This window comes from Ursus arctos, unplaced genomic scaffold (genome assembly GCF_023065955.2).
Source record: "Ursus arctos isolate Adak ecotype North America unplaced genomic scaffold, UrsArc2.0 scaffold_3, whole genome shotgun sequence".
Taxonomy (NCBI): Eukaryota; Metazoa; Chordata; class Mammalia; order Carnivora; family Ursidae; genus Ursus; species Ursus arctos.
The window spans coordinates 22,690,288-22,715,008 of NW_026622985.1; the positions used below are offsets into that span (position 1 = coordinate 22,690,288).

Below are 24,721 nucleotides of genomic sequence, written 5' to 3' on the forward strand. Positions count from 1 at the left end.
ATTTGTCTCCCATTTTCTCAAGTTATGAGAAAATCTATCAAAATGTTCTCTGCTTGTGAAAAGAAACGTGAGAATGGATAGAAGGAGGAAAAAGAAGGAAGGAAAGAAACACCTGAAGGAAGGAAGTTAACCTCCTAGCCCCCTCCCAGACCTTTCTGTTTCCCACTGTCCCCATCTCTGCTTTTGCCAAGGCTCCATTCCCTTCCCAGCTCCCTCTATTTCCCACAACCCTGAAGGCCAGCCGACAAGGGTTTACATTTCAAAAACCCTTGCGTGGCTGCCGGAGCTGGGCATGCTCAAACGCCCAGGACTGGCTTTTTTCAGCTTCCAACTTTGGCAGCTCTCCCACCCGCACCCCGAAGGGGCAGGTCCGCACAGATCCCTCGGTGTGAGTAAGCGGGAAGAAATTAACCCACTCCCACGGAGGAAGCGAGGTAGGGGAGCTAGCCGGGCAGTTCGGCGTTCGAGGGGAGCTTCCAGGGGGCGCGCGCGGGGGTGCCAGGCCCTCGGGGGCTGCGCAGCGCCCGGGTCAGAGGCAGCGCGGGCGCGCGCGCCCGTCCGAGGGGGCGCTGTCCGAGGGCACGTGCGCGGGAGCGCGCCCGGGGAGTGGTCGCGGAGTGGCGGGCGGGGCGGGCAGGGGCGGGGCCGCGGCGGCGCGCGGACGCCGAGCTCCACTGGGCTTCTTGAGGCTGCGGCGCGGCTACCAGCGGGAGGGTGGCAGCCACCGTATCCAGAGCCTGAAAACCTGGGACTTCGGGGGCGCTGAGGGACGCAGGAGCGGAACCCGGCCGCGGGGAAGAGCCGCGCGGTGCAACTCGCTCCTTTGCAGACAGCGCTTTCCTCGCTCCGTTTAGGAAGTGGGTGGGGGTGTTTCGTGGCCAGCGTGGGGAGGTATTCGAACGCCCGCTCCCGGAAAGAAAGAATTCACCTGTGCTTGAAGGCAGCGCGTCGGACGTGGAGGGAGCGGCGGCGAGCTCTCGCTCCTGGCACAATGGGCTGTACGCTGAGCGCCGAGGATAAGGCGGCGGTGGAGCGGAGTAAGATGATCGACCGGAACCTCCGTGAGGATGGCGAGAAGGCGGCGCGCGAGGTCAAGCTGCTGCTGCTCGGTAAGGGCGGCCAGGCGCGTCCCGGGGGGCCCTGGGGTCGGGCGGCTTGCTGGGCGCGGCGCCCCGCAGTGGCCGCTACGGGCCGCTCGCATTTGGGAACCCAGAGCGGACGTGTCAGAGCGGCCGAGAGCGTGTCTTGTAGCGCCTGGGGATGGTTTCCGGGCGAGAGCGGGGCCGGTGCGGTGCAGTGCCGAGGCGGGTGCTCCTCTTCCTGGTCCCCTGCCTCCCTCCTCCCTGGCGGGTGAGGACTCGCCCGCGGGGGGGGGGGGGGGGGGGAGGGGACTTCACTTCACTCACAGGCGTTGGTATGGACCCCGCGAGGAGCCGAGGAGCGGGTCGCGAGTATGCCGGGTTTCTCTAAGTTAGCTCAGCCTTCTGAAGATGAAGGGGGCATTCGTGGCAAGGGGGGGGGGGAAGCACACCACCCCCCCCCTTGAAAACCCTTCATACGAGGTGTCGTATCGCGGTTGTGGTTTTCCCATGTCAAGAGTGCCTCGCTTTGTGAAATTAGTGCACCTTTTGTGAGGTTCCGTGGGATCGAAATGTGTCCTTCCTGTCAACTTCCTATGGCGACTCAGTAAGGGTAAAAGGAGCACTGATTATGTTTACCTTGCCCAAGGAAGTAGGCTATGCTGGATGCTTGATTTTTATTACTGTGGAGACGTGGAAACCATCAAAGTTGGGTAACGTTTGCTCCGGTAGTAGGTGAGGCAGATACTCCAGGGGAGAAATCTACGTGAAAGGTGCAAAAGGGTCACGCGGAAAACAGTTCTCTCCCAGCTGCTTCGGTTTCTGATGAATGAGATTTGCCAGGTACACGCCGGGCTTTTATTTGTTCTTAGTATTGTTCTCTTGGTGGAACGCTATGTGGAGGTCTTCTCCAGCTTTTTGAAAGGAGAGACCAAAAAAAAAAAAAAAGTAATCCAGGATTTTGACTGAAGGATATACATTAGGAAAATATTCACAGCATAAGCTTTGTAGATCTATGAATTAGGGTTTTCTTTTGTTTGCTCCCCCCTCAACATACACACTCTATAGCTATTTAGGTAGGTGAAAGATTTCTCAGAATCTTTATTTGCACTTCCAGCGATTGCTTTTGTTTTAGAACAGTTATAATAAGAGAAATCTTGCACAAACCTGTTTTCAATAAGCTTCTGTTTCATTGGTTTAATGACTGCAGGAAAAATGGTGGGTTTTTTTCTCCATTACTAGCAGGCTTAGAAGCAGCAAACTTGGCATGACTAAAAGTAATAATGATCTGAGTCATTTTGCTAGCAAACTGTGAAATAACTTTGCATTTTAAAGACCTGGGTGGCTTTCTTCACCCTTGTCCCCAACATAAATCTTTCTCAGTTAATACTGTTTACCTAAGTTTTTATGTTAATAAGAAATATTTTGCCTGGGTCAGTGTATTTTTAGTGTATTGAGCATAGAAGAGACACACCTTGATATGGAAACATGTAGATGTTTCTCTTCTGATGTGGATGTGCTTGAGACAAAAATGAAACAAAAGGAAGATTACAAAGTTCTTTTCCTGCAGTTTCTGCACTCCTCCTCTGATGTATTCTTCAGTGTATTTTAGTGTGACTCTAGTTTGAGCCAGCCATCCACCATGTTTTAAAGCAATTGAAAAATGAGTCCTCTGATGTTGTTTTATGCTTTAATTAGATGTCTGTTGGAGAGAGATGGACCAGGATAAATGTCAAAGGAGTTGGTTTTTGCCTATATTCAGAAGAGATCAGTGTTTCTCAACCTTAGCGCTGTTGGCATTTTAGGCAGGGTAATTCTTTGCTGTGCAGGCTTCTTGTATGTTGTGGGATGTTTAGCATTGTAGGATGCTCTTTGGCCTCTACCCATTAGATGCCAAGAGCAACCCCCTTAACCTTTGATCCTTGAAAATATCTCCAGATAGTCCCCAAAGTCCCTGGGGGGTAAAAATTAATCTCTGATGAGAGCCTAGATTAAAAATTAAGTATAGCTGAATATATAATGTGGAAGTTGCACCTCTACAACCAGCTTTAGTGAGAGTTAGGAGGAAGGTGTAGCAGAGTCATGATTTTCAGAAGAAATGACAAGATTTTGTTTTTCTATACCAGTAATGTTAGAAAGATTTCAAAACGATTTGTAATATTTTTTAGGTAACTGAATTCCCTCATCTGTCTTTTCTAGCTTTGGTGTTGTGTTTTTCTCTGCATCTCCTCTCTACAGAAATCTCTTCGCACCCCTGTCATGTTGGCCCAGCTCTCCCTCCTCTCCCCCCTCTTCCTCCTTATCTGTCTTACTTCTCCTCTACCCTTTGCCCAGGGTCCCGGCACTCTAGTTCCTATAAACAAAATGCTGGCTTATTTCATAAATGTTATTCTTGGAATGTTTCAAAACATTTTTTTTTCCTAATTTGTCTTTAGCAGTGAAGTTTTGACCTTTGGTTCTTTTTTGGATGTTTAAAGTCATATGTGTGAGTAGCTCGATGAAATCATTCCATATAAAACACAACTGAATCAACTAGAAATACAAAATGGTTTTCTAGGTAATCCATAACCACTGTCACTTCCATTTATATCAGGTCATCTTCCTCTTCAATTATTTTTTTTATCAAATGAATTTTTTCCGTTTAAGGCAAAAAGCATCCAAAGTATATTTGTATATTTAAGATAATATATTAAGTAGCTCATTATATTGCATTTTTTCTTGAGGCATATATGTATTGTCTTTTAGACATCTGGGTTGAGAGATTCAGGTATGAGATACACAATATTAGTAAAAAATTTGGTGCTGGTATCTGTTATAATTAAAATTTTTTTTTAAATCAGCGATATTTCACTCTCCATATTAGGAACAGTGAGTTAGGCCTTAAAAAAGAGAGGACCTAGTCTAATCATTGACCTAAGGGAAATTAGGTCAGGGTTTGAATGGTTCAAGTTTTTAGGATTAGTTTTCAGGCGTTGGTATGAGAATAATAATCCTAAATAGAAAAACTTATTTTTATAATGAAAGTTCTCTTTCCATTATAGATGGCTAATTGCCTGAGGGGAAAACATTTTTTATCGTCATACCTTTGAGGATGTTACAGTTTATCATTTTTTTAAGGGCTGTATCATTGGGTTTTGGCTCTTTTTTCAGTGAGACTATATTGTACATATGGGTACTTCTTAAATATTATAATTTTCAAAGATGTAAAGGGTTAGATTATACAAAAGTAAAACTTTCATCCATTCTCCATAAATCATTTCACTCTAAACCTGAGTTTTAAATCTCCTTTACTCCACCTCATTATCCTCTCCACTCCAACTCATCCTCACAGACCAACAAAAATCCACACCCTTTCTCTTTCTGTAGTCTGTTTTAAACATTATAGGTTGAGTGAAAATGTGGTGAGGGATAAGATCTGCTTGGTGAATATTTTTCCACTCTACCAGCAACCAGCTCTTGGAGAAGATACATCATTAATCTTTTTGTTCCCTTTAAACTTGCCCTGTGACTTCCTTCGTTGGGAAATTCTGTCATTGCGGGACTTTGGATTTTGCATTGCTTTAGCTATTTCCTTAGCATTGGCTCCGAATCTGAGATGTCAGAAAGCCCATTTCCTTGAATAAAGGGACCTGGTATTTCAAAATGGGTTCTGTGCTTCTCTCTCACTCACCTACCTGAGGTTAACAGTTACTTTGATAGGCAGTACAGGTGGTATTGAGGTGTGTTTGGAAAGGGCTGATTTTTCTCTATCTTCTGTTTCTCATTCTTAAAATTTGTAGCTTCAAGTTCTCTGGCAGCCTAATTCCAGAAAGGTTTCCAGCTTCTGGTCTTTTGCCTCTAGCCTACTCTTCCTATCATGCAAATTCCTTGCTCAGAAACCTTTGCCGACTTCTCCATTGCCTGCACAATAAAAACTTTCTTCTAGACCTCGCTTCCCTCCATCCTTATGCTCTTCTCCTCAGGGCACCCTCCTCCTCCAGATAGAAGCAGTTGGCATATGGCAAAGCATATTGCGCTCTGGTTTCTAGTGTTGTTTAGCCGTGTGCCCTTCCTGTTTCTCTGACTAGTGTGAGCAGTTTAGGGGCAGAATCATTATAAGTTGTGCTTGTATCCATCCCTAACAACCATTTAGTTTGTCACGTGCTTAATTAGTTCCTAATTATGTTAATACCTTGTGTAGAATTAGGACTTAACCTAGAATATAAACCATATACTTTGCCATTTTCAGTATTGATGGGAATGATTATCCAACCAACCAAAGTAAACCAGAAAGGAATATTAACAGTGTGTGATGACCAAAATAAGCACATGGTATCTAAAAGCAGATTGGTTTAAGAATTCTTTTTGATTTTTATGAGAACTTTTCACAGTCCTTATATTATTTGAGAAATTAGAGAAAATCACTGTAGATATTCATTGGAGGAAAGTCTGCTATGTTGCAGTAGTTATGTCATTCCTTAATTTTTTTTTTTCGTTCTGTACAGATCTCATTTTGTAATCTTATTTTTGGCATCTTTTAACCATAAACAAAGAGCATGAGTCTTGTTTAAATTTATCAGTGATAGGAAAGATAATGCCTATGTTACAGGATTTAGTAGAAGATGTTTGGAAATATAATGCCTATCTTCTAGGACTTAGTGGGAGATGTTATTTAAACCTGAGAATGATTGCTATAGTTTTTTAAACAAAAAGTGAGCATCCAACCACCGTCTTAATGTTTGTGTTATGCGCGCCTCAGCCTCGGAAAGCTCAAGCTACCACAGATGCCCATGGGAGGACCTGAATGTATTTGTTGCACTTCTAGGTCACATATTTCTTGGTCACATGTTCTGGCATATGCAGTTACCCAATGTGTGACTTCCCACAGTGTGACATTGGGGAAGCTCAGATCCCAGATGGCATGTGAGCTGTATGAACTAAGGTCAACAGCACCTAATCTTGTAGTGCTTAGACTGCCTTCTGTCATAACTTGTTAAACACTAGTTAAAAACTTTAGCAGAAATAAGGCAAACATAATTTTAAAGTGAATGTTCGTTCCATAAATGTAGTGGCTTTAAATGATGTAAAATGTAATTAACTTTACGTTCCTTGGAGGTCAGAAGTCCAAAATGGGGTTCACCAGGCTAGAGTCAGGATGTTAGCAGAGCTAATTTTCCTGTAGAGGTCCCAGAAGAGAATCTGTTTCTTTGCCTCTTCCAACCTCTATCTAGAGGCTACCCACTCTCATTGGCTCATGGGACCTTCTCCATCGTCAGAACCAGTAGCTGGTAGAGTCTCATGTAGCACTGCTCTTGTGCTGGTCCTTTCACTTCCAGGGATGCTGTGAGTACATCGGGTCCACTGGGATGATGCAGGAGAACTGCCTCACCCTAGGAGACGTGTCTTAACCACATCTTCACAGTCTGTTTTGCCGTGTAGGGTGACATGTTCCCAGGCTCCAGGGATTGGGACATGGGCGTCTTTGGGGGCCATTATTCAGCCTTCCACAGTCTGCCCCCTGGCTGCCAAAGATTTATGTAAAATGCATTTACTGAATCCCAACATCTCCAACAGTCTCAGCCCATCACAGCATCAGCACAGTGTCCAAAATCCCATCCTCCAGATCTCATCATCGAACTCAGTTTGGGTGAGATCGTGGGTGTTATCCATCCTGGGACAAAATTCCTCTCTACCTGTGAACCTGTGAAACATGAAAACAAGTCATCTGCTGCTATAATATAATGGTGGGACAAGCACAGGGTATTGGTTATAGGTCTTCCTGTTCAGAAAGAAGGTGGAACAACAAAAGGAGTCATCCGGTCCCCTGCACTGTCCAGACTACATTAGGTTTCAGGACCTGGGAAGAATCCTCTGTGATCCTGCTAGACTCCGCCCTTCCTTTTTAATGACAGGAAGCACATGTTTGCAGCTTAGTAATTTTATCAGCCGGTTTCTTGCCTGGAGAATTCTTGGGACCTGACAGCATTCTTTCATTTTGGACTCTCTTAATTTATCTTTTTTCCTTTCCCGTTGTACTATAACCAGCAAGAAAGAAAACAGCTTGCACCTTCCAACAGTTTGTTTGGAAATCTTCTCATCTAAATACCCAAGTACATAGCTTATACATTCTGTTTTCATATAACTGCAGGACGTAATTCACTTAAGCTCTCTGCCACAAGGTAACACGGATCCCCTTTCTGCTAGTTTATAATAACATGTTCCTCCTTTCCATCCAAGTCCTTGCCAGCAGCACCGCGAAAAGTCCATATGTCTGTCAGCAGCATGTTCATGGCAATGAAAATATTTTCTGAGATCTCGTATAGTTTTCTCTAACATATGTTCGTATAGGTGTTAACATCTGTATTTCTAATAGCGCGTTGGGGTGATCCAGGTTTTTTCTGCCTTGTTCCTCAAAATTTCAGCCTCTGCCCATTGCTTGATTCCAAACCCATTTCCCCATTTTTAGTGTTTTTTGTGTCAGCGTCATTGATATTTCATGTATAATTTTAGAACATGCAGAATGATGATAATTTCATTTTCTTCAGTCCTTTGCAATTTATGTGACTATCATGGTAACAGCAAAATCACCAGTTTCTAGTGCTTCATATTGAACCCATGGTATTTCACTCCAGACATGGTGTTAAAGAATGAGGCTTTTATTTTTGTTTGTCTCCGCTTCAGTGAAGTTTTTCCTGACCATCTAGTCTAAATTTGTCTTCCTTCCTCTCCCTTCCTAATTACACCATTTTGAAATCATCTTGTGCATTTACTTTTTTATTGTCTGTTGCGCCTCTCCGTGGGGTTGGCTTCCTCAGAGCATGAATCCAGTCCGACTTGTTTATCATCTAATGGCACAGAGTAATGCTTCTGTAAATGTTGATTAAATGACTGACTAGTTTAATTAATTATTGAACATTAATTTTGACTAATAATCTTTTAAAGTGAAAAAGTTGAAACATTTTTCTTGTGCCTTGGGTAATTTTAATGAGTTTCCACCCAGTGTATTCTCATTTATTTCTTTTATATCTTGCTGGTTGGTGTAACTAAAACCCACCACATTATTACTCATAGTCTTCTAAAAACTGGAATTAATTTAGGGTACCTAATTCTTATTGCATGATCAGAAAGATATCATGACTCTTGGGAAATTAGGTGTAGAGTGAAATGTGATTTTTACATTTGCGTATTCTGGACACTTTTTCTTTTTTTGGGGACACTTTGTTTTCAGCAGGATTGCTGTGTTGCTATTTCACATGTTATTTGAGTGCTTTCTTAAAATGCATGCAGTCATATGACGTGGCATCAAATGTATTCTCACAATCCTGTCTTTCACAGCAGGACAATGAGATTGTAACTTTGGCTTTCTGGAGCCAGTAGGGTGCTCAGAAACTGCCCACAGTCTGTTCTTTATGTCTTGCCTGTCCTTATGTGGCAAGAATTACATTGGTGGCATTTGCAAAGTGCGTTGTATATTTTTGGTTTTGAGTTATGCCTGAGGTTTACCAGATCCTTAAGAAAATTTGTGATGTACTTACAGAAATAAAATATATACGTAAAAGTAGTTCCTCATAATGGCAAATAGGGAAGAAATGGTATAATAATAGATACTAAGGGAGGTGAGCTTTAACATTGGGGGTCTTCATTATTGATCACAGATGAGGATGCAGGTTCACGTACCTCTCAAATTACTGTGCTTATAAATCTGTCCGTTTCCATGCATTTCTAAGCTTATTGTTTGATCCTGGCTGGCTGTAAGCTCTGAGACCTGCCATCTAGAAGAGACTTTTCTATGTATAACTTAGTTTTCTTAGGGTCTCCACATAGAAGGAATTTCAGCCCTCCAAGGTTTATTTAGCTCTGTCCAGAGACTCTCTACACAGGGAAAGGCTGTTGACCTACGACTCTGCCAGTAAAATGTTTTCCAGGAGATCCTAATTCTTTAAGCTTTAATTTTCTTTTCTATAAATTCTGGATAATAAATGTACCTACCTCATAGGGCTGGGGGACAAAGTAAGCTAATACATCCAGAGTACTTAGAATAGTACATGGCACAGAAGTCCTTAATAAATATAAGCTGTTATGATAAATACTTCAGAGACTTTTTGGAGTCAGCCCTCCCTCTCTGTCTCCTTCCACTTTGATCCATTTATGGTCATAGATATTAAAAACTTTTGTTGGCTCTTCTTAGCAAAGGGTATGTACATGGCAAAGATATCAAGAAGTATGAAATCAATCTTAATTACTAGTTTCTGATCCAACTATGGCTTCCTTGTGGGACTTGGCTTTCTGTTAACAGTATCCCCATTGGGAAAAGACCAGGTAAATATCTGCACTATGTTAGGAATTCTAGAGAGAGTGGATTTTAAGTAATTGGAAAACTTTCAGATTGGAAAAGTAATTTTCTCTCCCTTTTATTACCCATTTTTAGAATAAATGTAATAATTTCCTGCAAACTTTCCTTTTATCTTTCTTGAAAATAAAACAAGGCTGTTAGTGTAAGTTATGAAACACTATTTGAGTTGAGTCAAATGAATGTGCCGTTTCTCTGGCGAATTTATGGTTACTTCTCCCAAAATTAAAAATCTTTTTGAAACTTTCTGAACTGATGACTCAACAGATTCCTAATAAAACTCCCAAATTACTGTGAATTTACTTTTAAAAGAGAAGTAGCATCTCTTGAGAAGGGGTAGTAACCTTGATATAGAAACAATGAAGCATTGACTGTGATAGTATTTGTGTCTTTTAATAATATTTCAGAGGAGTCTCTGAAGACTTAGCCTTGAATTACCTGGAATTCCTTCTGTCTACTTTGCTTTTCTAAGGCACAGTCTAAAATTTTTCCTAGTAATTTACTTATCTATATTGTATTTTTTTGTTTGGGCACATGTCTTTTATTTTGACAGCCTTTCATGATATTTAAGAAGCATGGCACCTAACTAAGATCAATATAATAGGAATTAGAAGAAAATTGCCTTCTTATTGGTAGTTCTGAAGTTAATCTAATTTCAAGAGTTGAATTTATTTCAGTGCAATTTAAAATTGATCTACTGAGTTTTCACAAACTGAGCAGTGTAATCAGCAATGAGATCAAGAATTCTAGGCAAGGGACGTTCTGTGACTGTAACCAGTCGTCGTCTGGTCAGTTAAGTTGCTGGAACTGATGAGGTGGTGCTCATCAAGGCCAGTGCTGTGCCCCGGCTCCCACTCATTCATCCGCTCTCGCCTTCCAGAACCTTCCATCCACCCTGGTTCTCTCTGCCATCTTCACATTTCTCTGAAGACTCCTGCGTCCTGGTCCATAAACATTTTGAAATGATGCCCAGCATTAAAAATAATAAAATCCAAGCAAAACTATCCATATTCTCCTTAAATCACTTTTAATCTCTCATTTTCTATCTAAACTTTTCAAAACATGAGGCTGCATTCCCATTTTTACTCTTTTCACTTTCCATTCACTCTTTAAATTACTTTTTATTTAAAAAACTTGTTTTTCAATTATATAGGAATGTTGAGAAATAAAGCAGGCACTCATGTAACCCATATGAATGTATTTTTTAGAGAGAGACTATCTTATGGTTAGTCTCTGTCTTCTGGATTTTCTTCTATAATTAGTTCAAGCTTCTCATTCTAACTTCCTGTCTGTTAACTTTTCTCCAGTTTTTTTTTTTTAATCTCCTTATCTTTTTGTGTTACTTATATGTCTTTTAGTTCACCGTATCTATTTAGCAACAAACTAATCTGCCTTTTAACATATTGAGTTTTTAATTTTATTAGTAATATTTGTATTTCTAGAAACTCTAATCTTTTGGAAATAGTTTATTATTCTATTCTTATATTTTGTAGCTTTTTAAAAAAGTTACTTTCATCATACCATACTTAATTTATAGTCTCTTTGTGAAAAATTTATTATATAAAATTCTTACGGTTCACATACTTGTAGGATCTTGACTCTATGTTACGGTAGGTAGATCATGTCCTCTAGTAATTTTTTATTGTGAGCACATATTAACCAGCACGTTGTCTGTGTGAATCCTGTGCACCCCGGGTTGGCTGTAGTTTTCCTCTTAGTCTCGCGGGGTGAGGGTTGAGGGCAGGTTTACTTTACTACCTTATTAACACAATATTCCAAAACAGAAGGCGCCATCTCTCACCCACTTACCCAACCACTTCCTCCTTCTCTCTGTTGCCGCTCTTTTAGTTGGTGGCACCAATGATCATGTTTTCTTATTTGCTTTTACACTCAGGCAAAAGCTTCATCAACTTTGTTTTCTAAATATTTTGCTTATTTTTCTGTCTTGCGTTTTATCATCCGGCAACACTGAACTTAAGGTTTCCCTTCATTCCTGTGTGGGTTTTTTGGTTTTTGTTTTAGGGTTTGTTTTTTTTTTGTCTCCCGCCACCCTTTGCTCATGCGGTCTCTGCTTAGGAAGGGTGTGTGTGTGTGTGTGTGTGTGTGTGTGCGCGCGCGCATGCGCGGGGTGGGTTGGCTCTCCCAGTACTGTTCTGGACTTCTTCATTAACTTCCATGGTACCCTGTTCCTGGAAGTCAGGTTTTTTTTTTTTCCCTTGCCTGCCAGCATCCACTGCTTATTGGTCTGTTATGGCTCATTTTGTTCACAGCCAGGATGGTTTCTCTTATGGTCTTGCCCCTCCTTTGTGTCTCATGAATGCTGTGGACCTCTTGATCTCTGTTTTTCCTGGGCAACCCATCACCGTAGAGCCAGTACTGGTAGCCAGACTCTTTCTTGGCTACGCTGAGCGCTCTGTTTTCTCTGATCACGTCAAGCATGTGGAAAATTACAGGTCCTATCCATTTTGCAGTGGTGCCGATATGCCACGGAGAGATGACCTCTGGTGTTCCTTCCGCACAGCCACACTGCTCCACCAGGCTGCTTGGATGTGTTCCTGCCTCAGTGATTTTCTTCTCCCAGGATCTCACCTATCCCTATCCCTAATTAAGATAGAGGTGTCTCCTGGCCTCTCTCATCCCTAGCTGCCCTCAGCATTTGCCACTAGGCCACTGCTGACCCTGTGGCCGCCAGGCTTACGGCCTCTGCCATGCGATGCCTGGAAAGTAAACCATTTGTACTCATCCATTTTCCTCCGATGGCACTAATGCACCCCGTCTGCGTCTTCTCCCATTATGCATGTAAATGCAAAGGAGGAAAAAACACATCAGTAATTTTCAAAATACTTCCAGCATTACATCCTCTATTGTTCTTTCCATTCCTGCTCTGAAGTTAGGTCTTTCCACACTCATCCTTATTGTATGTTCTTGCTGGTCCAAGTATGCTCACCTTATTTACCTAAAGGAGCTCTTCTTAAATTTAAACTTTAATATGCATAGAAATAAGTTGGCATCTTTTAAAATGTAGATTTTCATTCTAGGTCTGCGATGGAGCGTGAGATTCTGCATTTCTCCCAGGCTCTCAGGGGCTGCCTTTGCTGCTGATCCCCAGACCGGTCCATAATTTGGGAAGCAGAATCCTAGAGTAGGTGATCCTCCTGGATCTTTTCCATTTATCCGTTGGATAAGCATTTTTCAAAACTTATCCCATCTTCGCCACATTTGTGAAATCTCACATAACCTCATCCGTAAGGTATTTAAAACAGTGCTTTGCACAAAGTGAGAGCTCACTGTAATTTATACATACACATATTTACAGGTGCATATGTAAAGCCTATCACACTTAAATATTTAAGCTCTTAATGCTAACTTGAAATGGTTTTTTAGGAGCACATTTTGAGAAAAAGTATTTGATATTATCTTGCATGGAAACATGCACTTCCTGGAGAGTGATCAAAAACTATAATTAGTCATAATGAATCTTCTGTGTAGTTAGCAAAATTTTTAAAAGTGGATTTCTTCTTTTGATAATATGATTATTCAGGTCATGTTGAATGTGACCTTATAAATATGTTTTTATGAACATTTTCATCTGGTAATGTTCATGATGACATTCCTTTCTCAGAAGTAAATAAAGGATGGTTGCAAACTCTGAGAAAATTTATAGTCATTGGTCTTGAAATAATTGATCGTACTATTTTTATGTAACCTCATCTCCTAATCTGGCCTCAAATACAACATGATTTCCATTGCCTTTAAAAGGCAATTCTGATCTTAGAAAACTATCCTTTACATTAATATTTACGGACAAGTGCTACAAAATATGAAACATTTTGTGATTAAATATGGCATAAATGATCTATCACTTCTGCTTTCATTTGCTGGTTAGGCTTAACTTTAAGTTAACTATGACACCTGGTTCTTATGAAACATGTAAATTCATTCCACAAATAATTATAGATGCCAACTGTATGGCCTGCATTATTTAGGTATCTGGAAATGGAACAATCTTTGGAAAGCTGATATTAATTAAAATACAGGAAACATTTTTTAAGTGTTTTACCATAGGATAAAAACAACATGGTTATTTTGGCTTGTTTACTATTAAATTTAAGGATTAAGAAAATGGGTTCTGGGTTTCTTCTCTCTCTTTTGTCTTACTATGCCTTTGTAGTAGATAATTTTAAGTTTGTTTTGGATGATTGCATTTTATATACATCAGGTTGAATTTTATTGCCTTTTGCCGAAAGCTATTTAAAAGCTTTCAGAGCAAGGAATAAGTAAGGAACTCCAAAGTAATTTATATGGTGCACATGGCGATGCTTAGAATTTTAGGACTAATTTCTTAAAAAGTTATCAACCAACAGCGTAGCCCATGGGAGTTTTAGCAGTCATATTTGAGATGACTTAAACTCTAATATAAAATGTAACCAGTTTAAAAAGAGAAGCTCTGAGGAATAGAAAACTCTTAACAGACTCTTAGTAGCTGTTATGTTTGAAGAGCCGGTCAGCAGAACTTAAACTTTATAAATCATAGACTCGTATAGATATTGAATTATATTTAGGTATGTGTATGTTTTTGTTCACCAGTGAGCAAATGTTATTTAAAAAAAAAACCAAAACTGTTAGAAAATTCAAGCATCAGAATGGGTCTTTCAGATAAACAACTCATTTTTTATTTTTTTCTGAATAGAAGTAGAAAATGCTGTAAAGTTTTTATAGAATGACTCCATATACATGGGGGACTAAGTCGGGGACTAAGTCGAGAATTCGACTTTAATATTTTCAGAATTGCGTGGTATTCTAGAAATCATTTGGCATAATGGTTTGTCTGGATTTCTGAAAGTTAAGATTAGTTATTTAGATTTATGATACTTTTAATCATTAAATATTATATGGATAAGTTTGCAACCAAGATATTCAGTGCATTTGATAGATTATTTTGAGTAAGAATATAGAGATGTCACTTACTTGTCCTTTATTTCCCATATATGTAGTTTGTGATTTAAGAAAGGTTGTTTTTTAATAACGTATCTATCATTTCCCTTTGCAGCATTTTCCAGGTTTAGTTTACTTTTATTAAGATTCTAAAACTGGATATGTGTGTGCCTTAAATTGAAGCATTCAGCTGGAGCATTTCTGTTCTTATATAGTGATTCTGTTACTCTGAATTTGTTTCTTCTAATAATGGAGTGTATGGTGTGGTCCCAAGATTGTTTTGTACTTTAAGGCAGCAGTGGTGTGATAACTTGAGTATAGAGACTTCATAAAAGATACATTCTGCAACTTTCTTGGGCATAAAATATTCACAAAGTTTTTCTTCCTAACTTTGTTTTTCTAATTTCATCTTTAGTATGTATATATTATTCTCTTCTAAAAATGGCACTGTGCTGGTCGATATGGTAAACCTTTGGTATGGTAAGTGTGTGAAGAGGACCCCCATTTATCGGTAAGGCTTCTTCTCTGTTAGGAGCTACTCCTCCAGCTAGCTCCAGCACGGAGTGTTGTATTATGACACAGACATCTCAGAGGAAACCCAACACTGAAACTTTAAAGCTGGTGGGTGGGGAACAAGACTGCCTTTGGCTTTGGAGCTCATGGCCTTGCCATGGTGGTTTCCTTCCAGCCTTCTGATTCCTCCCTGTTTTATGCTCAGCTTATACAACCAACTGCCTCAAACTCTTAGTTTTCTAAAATCAGACAACTCTGATCTGCCCATCCCACCTTTTGTGCCCAGCTGTGGAGTCTTCAGCTTTTGGCAAGTGGATATTGGGCTGCCTTTTGGTCAAACACTCAGTCCTCTTAGGTCCAGGCAGCTGTGGTGGGAGAGCGGTGCAGGGCCATGGTGCCTTCTCCTCAGCCAAGGAAAGCAAGGGCTGTTAGGCTCTGTTAAACAAAAAAGTTTGGTGCTGCTTCCAAAACCTTTGTACATCTAGTATCAAAAAATAGCTTATTTATTACCTCTTAACAATGAAGTGGCTTTTTTTTTTAATTAGACTGTTCCATCAGCAACGGCGTATGTGTTCATTGTCTTCCATGCTTTGTGTTATTTAGTCTTGAGCTTTACATGAGAAGTTACTAATACCTCAATGTAACTTGAATATCCTTATTTATATATAGCATTATTGTATTATAGGAAGAAAATATAGGCATTGCTCTCTTTTGTTCTAGTATCTAATTATTTTCAAAGGCTGATTGTCTAATTATTGAGTATTGCATGTGTTCTTTGAACATTTGGGAAAATAAACCTTTGAGCAAGTTACTTTTCTCTATGTATTTTGAATAGTTTACATGATACTGTATATGTATATAAGGATGTACTTATCTACCTGTCATTAAATATTTTCAATATATCTCAAGTTTAGTGCCTACATAGTAATCCATCGTATAGATCTGCATAATTTATTGAATCACCCTAATGTTGAAAATTGAGGTCTTTCAGTTTTATAATCAGATATTCTGCCACGATGACTGTATTTTATGCATGTATCATTGCCTGTATTCCTGATTATTTCCTTAAATTATTGGGTTAAAAGGTTTGAACTGTGTTAGGACTGATGCTGTGTACGGCTAGATTGCTTTCCCCACATACTCTAGTTTCCACCCCTGCAGGTGGCACGTGAGGCTGCTGCTTCACTCACCTTCAGTAGTGTTATCTGTACTACACTGATGAGTAGAAATGGCTTCACATTGTTACTTTAATCTCAGTCTACTTTAATTTGCGAAGGGGTGGCAGAAGGACTTCCTATTCCAAAGAAGTGAGTCTGGTCCATTTTGAGTTCATCAGAACCTGCCCTGTAATACTTCGCGTATTTGTTGCATATAATTTCCCCTGTTGTGTGCTTCTTGATGCTGTTGCTTTTGGATGCGCATTGCTTGTTTTACCTCCAGTTCAGTGAGAAGATTGAGCTGCATAAGGTGTTGCCTCAGTGACTATGCCTTGAGTGATACTGACAAATGGTATTTTTGTATTAATTTAATTATATATGCCTTCAGAACATACAACCTGAGAACTTTCTCATCAGCAGTAGAGAAGACTTTCCTAAGCAGCAAGGAAAAAGTGCAAATTGTAGTAGACAAGATGAATTAATTCATTCATGTTAACATTGATGATATATGCCCATGAACAAAAAAGTGGGGCAAAAAGCATATTATGTACCACCTATTATGATGGAAATGTAAATTAAAATGAGATACCATTTCACGCCTCTCAGAATCAGACAACACCAGATGCTGACCTGGACCACTTTCATATCCTTTTGGGTGGGGAACATCAGTTGCTAGAAGCATGTTGGGTAAAGATACACATTCCTTGGCTGTAGTAATCCCACTCCCAGGTACATACTCCAGAGAAAGTGTTGTAGTTGTAGCGAGAAAAACGTTCCCTGTGATATTGCTAGTAATAGCAAGATTTGAAATACCTGAATTATTCATCATCAGGTGTGAATAAATGCAAAAGAATGAATAGAGTATATCTTAAAAATGAAATACTCTATACAATTATGCAAATGAAGTATTACACAGAAAAAGTAAATGTGTGATCAATCTCAGTGGCAGTGTTCAATTAAATATGCAGTTTGCAAAATGATATGCTCTGTGACACATTCATATAAAGTTAGAAAATGTTCAAAACTATATCATATGTTTACAGGTAGAACACTTAGAGCGGAAGTATAAGGAAGTGCCTGGTGAGGCTAAACATCACAGTCGGAGTGCTGCTTATTTTAAGGAAGGAGAAAGGGGAGTAGATGAGGGAGAAGTGTCCAGGGTGCTGTAATGTTTCATCTTAAGCGGGGTGCTGAATGCACAGATGTTTGTTTTCTTCTTCTCTGAATACTTTTGTATGACTGAAATATTTCATAAGTAAACAATTTTTGTTATTATAGGCTAATTCATAGCAATTTTGGCATCTTCGTTTTCTGTGCTCTCACATCTGGTTATTTCCCAAGCCTTGTTTACTCTCATTTCCATTGCCTTGTCCATTCTCCTCCTCCTCCCATTTTCACATAAATTAATCTGCTGTACTACCCTCCTACCTGGTCTTCCTACCTACACACTTTCCGCCCTCCGTTCTAAATTAATCCTCATAAATGACAGCTTTGATCTTATCAGTAATTTCCCAGAAGTCTTTAGTAGCTCCGGTTATTTACAGAATATCACCCTGTTTATTAGTATGGTGTTCAAGAGCTTCTGTGGTTTGGCTTCCACCCTGCCTTTCTGTATTTCCCCTGACTGTCCCTTGGCAATCTCAGAGGACATCCCGTGCTTTCTTATCTTTGATACCCTTGCTCGTGCTGTTGTTCTTTCTAGGAATACCTTACCATCCTTACCAATTTCCAGTCCTGCCCATGTGTGTTTATGAGCTCCATTTGGGGCAATGTTTGTCAAAATTGAATAGTATCTGTGTCTTTAATAAGGAGGAAACATTTCTTACAGGTTCCTAATATTGATTTACATATATTGTGTTATCACTTATACAGTTATGCAACATGTAATTAGGTGTAAAAATCATACGTTTTTAACTTCTAAGCAGCCGTAAAGCCAAAAAAATTACAAGTCTACAGTTCTTAAGAACATCGCTTGTTCTGTGCTGGTTGTGATAGGAATCCGGTAGAGACTGCTTTTGCGTTTGGCATGCCTGTACTACCGAATGCCACAAGATATCTCAATTCTCTCCTCCACTTTCTGTAATTGAGCTGTTGTAAAACCCTCATTCCTGTGATGCTCCCACCTTCATTGGAATAAATGCCTCATTCAGGAATCATCTGTGAATATCATGAATCATAAAGCTCAGTGGTAGTCCTACCATGTAGCCTGGATTTATACATGAGGATAATCTCTCGGAACCTTAATGCAGATATCATTCAATAAATCTTTAATTAGCTACTATCAGCTGTGGGCTGTGTCAAGTGTGTGGATCCAAACATGCATCAAACATGGGTCCTGCCCTCAAAGAGTTTAGTGGCAAAATAAAGCAGAAGGAAACATTAGTTATGGGAGGAATTAATGCTGGGGGTGGGCTTTGAACTTACAAGGAGAGGCACTTGAATTTCAAGTTCAGAGCTGTTAACTATTCATCGCCTCAGCTAGTAAAGTGCACAAACAAGAATATTATTAGGGTGATAGGTTTATATTGAGTTGATTTTTCTACTTTTTATGTTCTTCATTCTCCTTTCATTGCCTCTCATTTCTTTTTCATGGACTCTGTTTCTTCAGTTTTTTAGAACTGGGGTAGGTAATATTAACCTCATGTTGCAAAGTAGGACATTGAAATTGAGGCTTGGATAGATCTGTCATCTGCCCAAGGTTATACAACTAGTAAGTGGCCAGGCTAGGTCTTGTCTATCTCATCAAATTCCAGGTTCTTAACCCTCTTGGTATATTGCTTGTCAAGTACTTTCTTCTGCTTCGATCTAAAGTAAGCTTCTGTCCTCATGTTGTATTAAGTGGGCTTTTGCATTTGTGAAATTAAAGGGTATTTTCCCTCCCTTAGGGGGACAGAGCCTGGTAAGGAGTAGACATTCGGTAGATGTTGGTTGAATAAATTACAGTTATGTCTTATGTTGAAAGAATTTATAACTTAAAATACCAGTATTGACTGATACACATAATCAGGTGTTTTAACTGGATTTTTTAAAAGGAAGAATAACTCCTACCTGTACATTAAAATAGTGTCAGTGTGTTGTTTTTTAAAAATGAGAGAAACCAACTTCAGGATATAGTCTGATATTAGTATAGATTCAGTTTCATCTCTTATTTATTCTTTATCTAGGGTTGTAGTATTTCAAATGAAAAATGAAATATATATATTCATATATATATATATATATAAATAATTAAATATTCTGAATCTTTGAAGAAAGAATTATACTTACAAACTATATTTACCAAAGAATAAATGTGGATTATTATATCTTAGAAATACTTATTTCTATGTCAGTGACTTCCCCATTAAGCAAAGTAACTAAAATGTTGATTTTTTCAGAAGATGCCACAGTGTAAAAATATCCCTATCATTCACAAGCTGGCCGCAGCATGATGGTGACAGAGACTCTAAGTGGGCCGATTAAATTAATCAAGCTTGTCATGTCTGATGTACTCTTCAAAAAGAATCCCAAGTATTCATTTTAATTTAGCATCTTTTTTTTTATTTGATAAAGGCATAATACACAGTTTTACATCCCTGGCTTAAGGTTTTGATTATAATATACGTATCTTAAGAAATAGGAAGCTGTAGTTAGTGCTTGTACACTATCTTTCTAATAACTTTGGAAGTGTATTTGAACACTGATAGGTTTGATCATCAAATTGAAGTTAAGACCATTTCCCTTTCTGCAGGTTAACCAGGAATATGTTGGAGGTATTTTTGCTCTGATACAATTGAAAAAAAAGAGTGAGGTGATTAATACTTGAAAGGTGCCACGGATACACTGCTTGTTCCATCCAAAATGCTAAAATATTATAAATATACAAAGGACTGCTTCTGGTCAGCTTATTTTGAGGGGTCATATTAGTTAATGGTCTTACCATCCTTAAACAGAGGTCTGGCTACTTTACTTCAGAAACTACAAAAAAGAGATCTGTCTTTTGTGCCTTGGGCAAGATGGAGAAGAAAAAAAAAATTTGTGAACTGAAAATAATACTTTTTTTCCTTGCATTTAGAGAATGTTCTAGTCTTCTTAATCTTTTGTGACATCTATTCTGTTTCCTATACTGTAACTCCTGGAAGTATTTCATGCAGCCAACTTACATAAGCTTTACGGAAATCAGGTTTCTATACTCACTAAACTGATTTTTTAAAAGAGCAATAAAGAGGCACACCTTTATTTTGTTATTTTTATGATTATAATGTCTTGTGTTTGAGTTGTGGATTGTAAATGTTTTGTGAAGTGAGTGTTTTTAAGCCCCTGTGAAAATATGGCAAATTTTGTGTTTACTACAGCTATGGTTAAGTAGGATTGAACTCATTGCACAGGGACTTTAGAATTAAGCTTTAACCTTTTCCAAAGTCTTGGGCATTTGCCCTGGAAAGAGTGTTAGGGATGGGGTATTAGAACCTGATTCTGTGACTTTAGTGTGTATGTTAATTTCCAGAATGAAATTATCTGGGACTTTCATTTTTTTTTTTAAAGATTTTATTTATTTATTCGACAGATAGAGACAGCCAGTGAGAGAGGGAACACAAGCAGGGGGAGTGGGAGAGGAAGAAGCAGGCTTCCAGCGGAGGAGCCTGATGTGGGGCTCGATCCCATAATGCCGGGATCACGCCCTGAGCCGAAGGCAGACGCTTAACTGCTGTGCCATCCAGGCACCCCTGGGACTTTCATTTTTTTATTTGGGTACTTCTTAGATGAATAAAACTCTACCATGATTTATATTCTTTACTAGAGTAACTTTATTTAGGTTTATGGTTGACAAGGAACACAGTTCAGTTGTTACGTAATTGTTTAGGGTTGTTTTCTTCTTAGTAAAGCAAATGATGGGTATGTTTTACATTTGAGAGAAAACTATAAAATATCTTTTGAAATTGGTATTTTCTCTCAGTTGCAAGAACTTAGAAAGATTTCAGTTATTGTAACTAGAGCTTTGACTTCAGCAAAGCTTTCTGGGCTGTGTTCCAGAATTATTTGTGGGGTCTAAGTGTGAAAGACTTGGATTTACAGTTTATTAAGCTACAAATACAATATTTCTTAAAGTAGGTTATTTTTATGAGATATCATTTTATCTTTAGTGAGAAATATTATTGCAGCAAAAATACCTATTACATATTATAAAAAATAATTAGGTCAGTTATTTTTCATTCCATTTTAGCCTGCTTTTGAAAATTCATTTTTAAATGGATAAATGTTGTATTTCTAACCAAACTACAGAGATTTTTCAAAATTATTGACTCAATATGTAGGATTATGAACCTTTTGAATTATTGAGCTTTCCTTGGTAAAAAGAAAATTTAATGCTTTGAGTCTCCTCCCATGAATAAGAACAAACCATTCAGAGTTGCTATGAATCAAACACATAAATTATTTTGCTGTTTGGATATTTCATGCTGTTTGGACAATTCATCATGTCTGAATTGTTTTTTCTTACGTAGAAAAGGAAACAAAATTTTCTTTGATAGTATTGCCAATTTAAATAATTTTCAATTCTATATTTCTATCAGACATGTATAAAGTGTAAAAATAAATTTTGGGGGGGTGTGTGTGCACCAAGTCTACAATAAAGGTTTTGGTGATTCAGAATTTGGTTGTTAGGAGTATTTGTTTTTATTTGGAAATCACATGATTTCATCAAGTTTAAACAAAAACTCCTATGTGCTTACCTTCTTTAAATACAATTTATGTAGTCTAGTTTTTAAGACTTTGCACTCTTAGTCATTAAGGTGTCAAAGTCAGTGAGTAGGCTGGTGTCTTTATTATTAAAGATCAGTGATTATAATTGAGGTTTTGAAATTTTAAGTAGCAATGGCATTCCAGAAAGAATGATAGCAGAGTTATGTAGTTAGATGTTTAAGAAAAAAAAATTCACTGTCACTGAGTAGACTATTAGAAAGCTACTGTATGTATGAGCAGGCAAGTCTCTTGGAGCTTATCCTTAGTCATCTCTTAACAAGGAACTGTTGGAGCAGGACTTAGTTGTTGAGAGTGCCATGTTCATTTGCATAAACACTTTTCCCCTGTCTTAAATACATATGTTATAGTCTGTAAGCACATATTGTGTGCTTATCGTGTGCCATGTATCCTGTTGTAAGAAGTGAAAGAAAACAAGAAAAGAGAAGGTTCTTGTACCTTGGGTCTAGTGGTGAGTGAGGGATTTAAGGTATCCTTTGTAAGGTGAAATAAATCCCCAAGTATACATTGTAAGTACACTTATTCCCCCTCAACATAATAAAGGCCATATATGGAGCCAACATCATATGCTATGGTGAAAAGCCAAAAGCTTTTTTCTAAATTCGGAAATAAGACAAAGCTGCCCACCCTTCCCACTTTTATTCAACACAGTATTAGAGATCCTAGCCAGAGCAATTAGGCAAGAAAAAGAAAAGGCATCAAATTGGAAAAGAAGAAATAAAATTCACTATTTACAGATGACCTGATATTATATATAGCAAATTCTAGAGACTCCAGTATGTAACTGTTATAACTAATAAGCAAATTCAGTAATGTTACAGGACAAAAAATCAACTTAAAAAATCTGTTGCTTTTCTATACACTAAAAATGAACTATCAGAAAGGAAAATTAATAAAACAGTTCCATTGACAATTGCATCGAAAAGAATAAAATAGCTAGGAATAACTTTAACCAAGGAAGTGAAAGGCTTATATATTGAAAACTATCAGACATTAATGAAACAAATTGAAGACACAGGTAGAGATTCTTGACTCATGGATTGTCAGAATTAAGACTGTTAAAATGTCCATACTACCCAAGACAATCTACAGATTCAGTGCCATCCCTGTCAAAATTCCAATGGCATTTTTCACAGAACTAGAAAAAATAATCCTAAAATATGTATGGAAGCACAAAAGCCCTCAAATAGCCACAGCGGTGTTGAAAAGGAACAACAAAGCTAGGGATATCAGGCCCTCTGATTTCCAACTATGTTACAAAGCAGTAGTCATCAAAACAGTATAGTATTGGTATAAAAACAGTCACATAAATCAATGAAACAGAGAGCTCAGAAATAAACCCAAACATACATGATTGATTAATTTATGGTAAAAGAGCTGAAAATATCCAATGGAAAAAGGCCAGTCTCTTCAGTAAATGGTATTGGGAAAAATGGACAGCTACATGCAAAAGAATGAAACTGGACCACTGTCTTAAACTTTTCATGAAAATTAATTCAAAATGGCTGCCTGGGTAGCTTAGTCCATTCAGTGTCTGGCTGTTGGTTTTGGCTCAGGGCATGATCTCAGGGTCATGAGATTGAGCCTCATTTTGGGCCGTGTGCTTAAGATTCTGTCTCTCCCTCTGTATCCCCCACCCCACTTGCATACAAGCACATGTGCACACTCTGGAAAAAAAAAAAGTTGAAAGACTTGAATGTAAGGCTAGAAACCATAAAACTCCTCAAAGAAAACTTAGGTTATAATTTGAATCTGACAGCAAAAGCAAAAGTAAACAAATGAGACTACATCAAACTAAAAAGCATCTGCACAGCAAAGGAAAACATTGACAAAATGAAAAAGCAGCTTACCAAATGGGAGAAAATATATGCAAACCAAATATCTAATGGAAGTGCTGGTATCCAAAATAGGTAAGGAACTCCTATAATTCAATAGCAGGAAACGAACAATCTGATTTAAAAATGGTCAAAGGATATGAATAGACACTTTCCCAAAGAAGACATATAGATGGTCAACAGGGACTTGAAAAGATACTGTGCTTACTAATCATTAGGAAAATACAAATCACAACCACAAGATACCACCTCGCACTAGTCAGAATGGCTCCTATCAAAAAGAGTAGAATTAACAACTATTGGCAAGGGTGTGGAGAAAAGGGAACCCTTGTGCATTGCTGGTAGGAATGTAAACTGGTGCAGCCGCTACAGAAAGTAGTATGGAGGTTCCTCAAAAAATTAAAAATAGAACTGCCATATGATCCAGCAATTCCACTTTTGGGTGTTTATCCAAATAAAACGAAACCACTGACTCTGAAACATATATGCACACCCAGTGTTACTTGCAGCATTATCTACAGTAGCCAAGATGGGGAAACAACGTGAGTGTCCATCAGTGGATGAATGGATAAAGAAAGCTATGCTATAAAGACACACTGGAATATTATTAAGCCATAAAAAAGAATGAAATCTTGCCGTTTGGACAACATGGGTGGACTTCGAGGGTATTATGCTAAGTGAGATAAGTCAGAAAAAGACAAATACCATATGATCTCTTATATGTAGAATCCAACAATCAGTCAACCCACCAACCCACCAAGCTCATCAATGCAGGTAACAGGTGGTTGTCGGTGTGCAGATGGAAGAGAAATGGGTGATCTGTTTTTTGTTTTTGTTTTTTCAGTTTAAGTAAATTGAATTAGAAATAAACAAGGGAATTAGAAACAGCGAGTGCTAAGGCCCTACTGCGGAAATATGCTGGGTATATTTAGGAATAGTGAGGAGACCATTGTGGTTTGAATAGATCCAACTAGGGGGAAATAGGAAATTGGACTTCATTGCAAGTCCACATTAAAAGAAAAAGGTTTATATTTAAATAAAGATTGAAAACTCTTCATCTAAATTACCTTTGAGGCCCTGAAAAGCATTAAAATTATAAGATTCCTTATAATACATAATCAGTGCTATTAACTG

General features: G+C 38.6%; 1 protein-coding gene across 2 annotated transcripts in view; it reads left to right on the forward strand.

The window, feature by feature from the left end:
- The first annotated feature begins 259 nt into the window (after window positions 1-259).
- GNAI1 (G protein subunit alpha i1) overlaps window positions 260-24,721 on the forward strand; it is an 85,653-nt gene continuing 61,191 nt past the window's right edge. The window contains exons 1-2 of one of the 2 annotated variants that reach the window (XM_026504526.4): window positions 260-434; window positions 941-1,109. In XM_026504526.4, coding sequence (XP_026360311.1) covers window positions 992-1,109 — 118 coding nt within the window. In that variant the 5' untranslated portion in view covers window positions 260-434; window positions 941-991. Of the gene's footprint in view, window positions 435-627; window positions 1,110-24,721 lie in introns of those variants that run through there. The other variant, XM_048212922.2, reaches the window with a different exon arrangement.